The sequence below is a fragment of the Mustelus asterias genome, chromosome 3 (genome assembly GCF_964213995.1).
Source record: "Mustelus asterias chromosome 3, sMusAst1.hap1.1, whole genome shotgun sequence".
Lineage (NCBI taxonomy): Eukaryota > Metazoa > Chordata > Chondrichthyes > Carcharhiniformes > Triakidae > Mustelus > Mustelus asterias.
The window spans coordinates 44,908,772-44,916,165 of NC_135803.1; the positions used below are offsets into that span (position 1 = coordinate 44,908,772).

Genomic DNA, 7,394 nt, shown 5'->3' on the forward strand with positions numbered 1-7,394 from the left:
TCACCACCAATGAATTAGTTCTAGAGTGCCATGCTGTGAAGTAGACAGACATTTGAACCAAGGATTCTCACAACAAAAGCCAAAAAGCCTCAATGAGAAGAACATCCAGTTAAGTTGTTGGTCGCGAGGTGGTCATTGACCATGACATTGGAAGAACTACCAGCTGTTCAAGAGTGCAAAGGAATTTTGATGCCCTGCTAAACAACCAGATGTCTCTAAAGATAAAGGCCAGAGACACTTGGTTTCTGACAAAACTTGCACCCCGTCAGAAAAATGATCAAGCGGCATTTTGAAACCTCATCATCTGATGCTGCTAGTGCTCACTCTTGACGCTTTTCTCAGGTCATTCTCCTGATTTTGCAAGTTACTCTCTGAAATGTTGAACCCTTCTCTTTATTGCACTGATATGATTCTCTGTTCCATTGTTTGAGTGGCTCTGCAAGAATTTCCATGCAAAAACATGCTTTAAAAAGAACAAAAATCACATGAGCCCTCTAAAATATTTGACAATGAATTCAGTCCAGCAAACCATTCACTGCTTCTCTACTGCAGCCCTAAGCTACAGCCACTCTTTTTTTAAAAAAAGGCTCCACAGTTCATTTCCGATCTTCCCTACGCAAAACTCCAATCTTACAAGGGATTTGCAATAATGAGCCACCAAAAGGACATGCGGGTGAGTTGATCCCACAACTTACAATGGGGTCAGCACTGGAAAACAACTGGCAAAATCCAGCTGATGGGTACAACACTGGCATAAATGGCCCAGGTGAACTTGGGGCTAAAATATTCAGATAACCTTTGGTCTTTTTCTCACAGTTCCATTTGTCTCATCCATTGTGATAAATCTTGATAAAAATTCTAAAAGCTAGAAGCAGCACATACTAAATAGCACAGGCATAAAATCTTTAAAAACGGAGCTCTGATTCTAAAACAAAAGTTTCCGTTTGTACCTTCATAGTCTATTTTAATCATAGAAATACAAAAAGTCCAAATACAAGGTAGCTTTATTATTGATAAAAATGTTATTCGTCAGCATACAAACATTCTAAAATAAGTTATGCATATACACTGTAACGTGGTACGCATACTTTACTTTTCCTGAGAGCATCGTCCAGATGTTTTAAAGCCATCATCACAAAGATCTACAGCTGCAGTGAATATTCACTTCTTTGCAAAATTTGAAATAATTGCACAAATTTTATTCTCAGCATTCCAAAACTTACATGATTCCTTTTCTAAATAGATAGCGAAAACTAATTCACGATTGAGAACTTTTCAAGCCCTTCACCATACACAAATGGATCAATGATACCAACCTATTTGCTCCAATCTGAATTTCTGTGGCGCAGCAACACTACAGCCCACACTGATCATCCCCCATGCCAGAAGGACAGACATTCGCACAGACAAGGATTCCAGATATTGCAAAAAAGAAATCCGCATTTAGCTGTCGACTGCTTCTTCTGATCAACAAGAACTGGTTCACTTTACCAAGTCAGATACTGCATAGTATGACCCACTAATCCACGACAGAAGCCTAACTTGACAGTGATCTAATCATCAAATCTTATTTGTAATATACAGCAGCCTAATACTACAGCACATAATATTAAAAGTCTTGCATGTTTGTAAATATGTACACACTGATGTATTGCTGTGCATCAGGGAGGGATACACGAACATTGGCGGATGGGCAATAAATGCTGGCCAGCCAGTGATGCCCATGTATGGATAAAAAAGGTATCCAGTTTTAATAGGAAGTAGATCCATTTAGGAAAGGAAATACAGAGCTCAGGCCAAGAAGGCTGAAGGCACAGCTCCAAATATTTGGATGAAGGGAATGGGGAAAGCACAAGAGTTTAGTGTTTGAGGAACACAGAGTTCTTGGAAGGGTTTTAGGGTTGGACAAAAATGGAGGAGTGAGCCTTTGGAGGATTTTAAACATGAGCATGAGAATTTTAAATTGGAGGTTTTGGTGGATCAGCAGCCTATAGATCGCAGGGGCGTTGGGTGAGCATGATTTGGTGCAGGTTAGGATACAGTCAGTAACGTTTTGTATGAGCTCAGGTTTAAGGAGGGTGAAACATCACAGGCTGCCCAGCTACAGGATCAAGTCTGTGTAACAAGAGGACAGATGAGTATTACAGCAGCAGAAGGTTGACAGGCACGTGTGATATCACAGAGCGGAAAATAAATGATTGTAATTGAGAAAATGTAGAGTCAGAATCTCAGCTCAGCGTCAGATATAAGGCCGAGATTGCATTCCATCTGTAACCAGGAATCCAAATTACAGATGCATCTTAAAACTTTGACAGGATGCTGAGAAATTTTACTCATGACTTGCACACTTCAGTAAACTGAATTTGAACTGCATCAGCCATCACTATACTTTCTAAAGCATCAAAACACAAATCCAGAAAGCATCCTACAATACCATTCTCAGTGGTATTTTGATCAGTAAAAGTGGTTTGCATTAAGCATCAGCTTTGAAATTAAGATGCTCTGAATTTCAATCACCTCATGGCTTGTTTGCCCCATTATAAATGCAGCAAAATAAACAGTAACAAGCGTATGGAAAAGGGCAAAAATTAACCTCTTTCCCGGCTATATTTCTGTAAACATGGCCAGATTTTTCCATTCTGAGACTAAATGCTATGGTGGGTGCAGGAACAGAGGCTGCTTGGAAATCGTGAGACCTCGGCCTAATTAATAATGCAGTTGGGCTGACATTTTGCACTGAGCAGGCTGGATGGCGCACGTGTCCTGTTGTCACATGCAGGCACCTTTGCATAACTTTTTGAGGAGAGATGGCCTAAAGGAGCACAGGAAGCTCCAGCACCCAAATTCTGCACCCTCTCTCTGGGCATCCTGCTCGATGAAGGCGGCCAAGAAGGACATCCTCTAACCACAGAATGGGAGGAGGTGGTCTAGCAGGGAGATGAATTTGGCATGGGAGCAAGTCAGTACCCAAGGTGTGGAATGGATGAATAACACATTTGCTCTGCCTCAACTCCTCTAAATGGTACAGGGGACATCACTCCGGAGGGTGCTGACTCCTGTAATGCAATCAGATGTCCAGTGGGTTATTTGTTAAGACTGAAAGTATGAGAAAGATACCCGAAACCCAAATGCTGTCAACTCCATTTTTTGTCTTTGCACAGGAGAAGTTAAGCCGTAATAGGTGGGAGGGGGAGAAATTAGGAGGGGGCTGGTTACACTTACAACAACTGATTGACCCGAGGAGCAAGCAGTCCAGCTGGCAGGGGTGCAGCAGGACAGATCCTGCGAAAATGGAGAGATTGACTTACAGTTTCCATCCAGTAAGGATCCATGAACATCACAGAAACCGAAGAGAGTAGCATTGGAGTAGCTCAAGCAGTCACTTTCTCTCTCCTCTCATATTTGCGGTGCCGGCATGAAGAGGGCAAGGCCCAAAATTAATGAAGCCCTGTCCAGTACTCAGACAAGCCTAGAGTAAGGACATTACAGGGTAAGGAAGTGTACCTATATGAGCACCACAGTAGTCACCTGTACCCTCTACCAACCTAGAGGCCCACACCTTGATGGATATTAGATCTAGTTTAGGAATAGTCTCACACTGAGGTGGTCACTGCATGGACACGTATCTGTGCCAGGATGAGGCTCAGCCACGCCCATCAGCACTTGGAGGACTGCTGGGAAATAGGCATCTATGAGGCTAACACCTCATTGGCCTTCCAACTGACACTGGAGAAGCAGAAAGAGGCAGAGGAAGATCAGGGAGAGACTTCAGAGGTTCTTAATAGGGTGGCCTGCAAAGCCGTGGAGTTGTCTGCCTGCTGACTGATAAAGTTGTGCTGATGTGTGCATGTGTCAAGGTCTCCATGGGAAAGGTGGCAGACTCCATGGAGAACCTGAACCAGAAGATTCTGCCAGAGATGTGTGCAGACCTGCCCTGCATCGCCGTAGGCATGAGTGAGATTTTGCAGTGGCTACATGAGAGGCAGATGAAGCACATTGACCTCCCTTCAGGTGCCCATTTCCCCTGAAGACAGGGCAGCTTAGGTACCCTAAAGGAAGGAGGAGTGGCAGTTGGAAGCCCCTGGCATCTCCACTGAGGACTCTCAGGATGTCCAGCCCTTCGCAATCTCCCTGGCCTTTGACCCCTTAAGCTTCGTCTCCTGTGACCGCAGAAGGAGCAGCTGCCCCACAACAGTGGGGCCTTCATCTGTAACGAGAGGGGTGCAAATTGGTTTCACATCGGCATCTAGTGGGAATAGAGACCCAACCATGATGAGCAGGAGCGCAAGTGCCTGCCATCTATGGTAGCAATCAGGATAGATTGGGTAGGCCAGCCAGGGTTGTTTTCCTTAGAACAGAGGATGCTAAGGGATGACCTAATTGAGGTGTACAAAATTATGGGGGCCTAGACAAAGTCTGGTTTCCCCTAATTGAGGGGTCAATGACAAAGGAGCATAGATTTAAGGTGATTAGTAGAAAGATTCGAGGGGACATGAGGAAAACCTTTTTCACCAGAGGGTGGTGGACATCTGGAATTCACTATCTAAATTGTTGGTTGAGGCAGAAATGCTCAACTCACTTACCAAGTATCTGGATCTGCAACTGAAGTGCTGTACCTGCAAGGCTACTGACCAGGTGCTAAAAGTGGGATTAAAATGAGCGGCTAGTTCCTTTTTACTCTATGGTCGGCACAGACATGATGGACTGAATGGCCTCTTTCTGTGCCATAACCTTTCTATGGTTCTATCGTCTTACGCAGGTAGAAAACCGATTTTTCAGTTCCTGCACATTGTTCCTGCCTGGCTTGCCATTAAACCTGCTGGAGGTGGGGGTACAGAAAATTCCACCTCATGGTTTTGCTACTCATAGCGTTGAGAGAAAATCTTCCTTCATTTTCAAATGTAAAAACTACCAGTCACTGAAGAATAACTTAAGCATTTAAAGCCCAAGTGTGCTTGGAACAATAAAATGATGACAATCTGCTTTTTAGCAGTAGAGTAGCCATTAGCTTAGGACATGAGGCAGTGAGCGAGAAATCCTTTTTACATTCTAAGCTCTTTCAGTTGAAGCACTGTACCAATATTTCTGCATTAAATATTTAAATTTTGAATGGTACTCCGGATGCTCAAGATAGCTTAACCATCAGGGAGGACAACATGAAATTTACGTGTCCTGAAGAAATGTGCAGAGTGCTACTGTTAAAGGGAAAGCCAATTGGGAATAATCAACTACTTCATTTTAAAATATCAAGTATTTTGCAATCCATTAATGGATGAAGATGAACAACTTTCCCCAACTGGCTCTATAACTCAGCCAGTAATCTTTTCATTAATCATTCCTAGAAGCTACTGAGCAATTATTTATGTTCAGTTTAGATAGGAAATTCAGATTCCAAACATGAAAAGAATTTCCAGTCTGCTTCTGTTTCCAAAACATTTCAGTGTATGACATGTGCTTCAAATGGAAGAGATTAGATTGTTAAGGGATTTCTCACTCATCATCTGATCTCTGCTTTGACAGATACTGCTACAATAATGACAGCTACATCAAAAGTTGCACTGAAATTCATTAATTATAAATATATGCATACCAACTCCATAACACAAGACACACAAAAGACAACCCAGTTTTGCTGTACTCTTAAACTGCAGGAGAGTACTTCAATGAATTGGCATGCATCGCAAGATCAATGCAGAATATACTACTGATGAAATTTGACAATGTGCACTGGGCTGCAACACTATCCACTAAGATGTCACATCAAATTTATTTTATAAATACATCGCACTAAAGCAACAAATAAAATTGTATTTCCCTATATACATATTTACTAACCAGAGCCATATTTCAGCTTCATTTTAGATAGAAATATTTTTACTACCTAGAACACACTATTAAAAATATGGTTTGAAGAGATACTCCTATACCGCAATTCCACAGCACTTGGGTGGTAGCAAACAACCAAATTTTTCAACTGTCAGACACGCAAAATTTAAAATTTAACCCTTTTTATTGTTTCCTTTGAAGTTAATAAATTGACAGCTGTCAAGTAGAATTCTAGTCAGCTAAAACTCAGGAGACAGTCTGCCTACAGAAAACTGCTGTTTAGTGGTTAAAGCTAGATTGGTAAATAGCAAATTTACTTAACAATTATGAAATGATTAAATATATGATTATCAATATATTAAGCAGCATTTAACAGAATGTCCTTATTAAAAAGGAAAAACAATGTTGGTTTGTTCACTAGGAAAATTAAATGAAATACAAATGAAAAGCTGTGTAATTAAATAGAACCCAATGAAAACGTTGGCAGAGAATGACAGTTCCACTGCTATTTTATTTTGTGATAGATCTACACTTGAATTAAACACACTTTAGTAATATATCCCAAAAGTACAGTTAATTTTAACTAAGGTGCATTCTTTTAATGAAACACAAATCATTCCAATTCTCTTAGAAGCGAATTAATGTCTTTTCTTTAAATAGCTACCCATCCCACCCCCTCTTCAAAATTAAAAGCCCAATCATTACATTTCACAAAGTGCAAATTAACCACAATTATGCAGAAGACAAATGTACCTTGCAATATTCACATGACTTGCAGTACAAGAGAGGGATCACAAATATGTGAAAATGGAACCTTTACAATTATCAGCAACTGAATTTTGGGAGGAAATATATTCAGCTGAATTAATACAAAAATACATTTAACATTTAAAGTAATTTAACATTTTTGTGAAAACAACTCATGAATGCTTATCTGTGAAGAGATCGGAATACTGAGTATTCCCATCATGGATAAGCTCCAAGTCAAATTTTATATCAAACCAATTAAAAGGTGCGCTTTTGAAATATTTTGAATTTACCATCTTAACAAATATACCATTTGGTATCCTGAGTTGTATTTCTTCACAAATGTAAGTAGGTCAGCTTACAAAATTATCCCAAGTGCATATAGGAAAAGCACTTACCTCTATCAGGACTGAGATTCTTATAAAAATCTAGGTCTGCCATGAGTGATATATTTCTTACACATCACTGGATTAGTCATTAGATTTCCTGAATAATTTCATCAAGAGTCTTCCCACTCACAACCCTCTGTGCTCTAAGTTTTATTAATAGATTTCATACTGTATGCTATTCCACATAAAACCCCTAATCTGAAAGATCACAATTATGTCATTCATAAAAGAATGCCTCCACCCAGACTGCTGAAATATTTGATGTAAATTCCACAGAATTGTGCTTGAAGAGAACTTCTCAATAAGTAAAAAGCTCAAAGCAAAAAAAGAAAAACAAAATCGTCAGTGCCTGTTTCCAACTACTGCTTCTGTGAGGATGCAGTGGGCGTGACTACAGTTGGAAACATCTATTTATGTTTGATGTCAATACAG

General features: G+C 40.4%; 1 protein-coding gene across 1 annotated transcript in view; it reads right to left on the reverse strand.

The window, feature by feature from the left end:
- plch1 (phospholipase C, eta 1) overlaps positions 1-7,014 on the reverse strand; it is a 77,641-nt gene extending 70,627 nt beyond the window's left edge. Inside the window, exon 1 of the mRNA XM_078203612.1 lies at positions 6,972-7,014. Coding sequence (XP_078059738.1) covers positions 6,972-7,014 — 43 coding nt within the window. The remainder of the gene's footprint in view (positions 1-6,971) is intronic.
- Between the last annotated feature and the right edge of the window lie 380 nt (positions 7,015-7,394).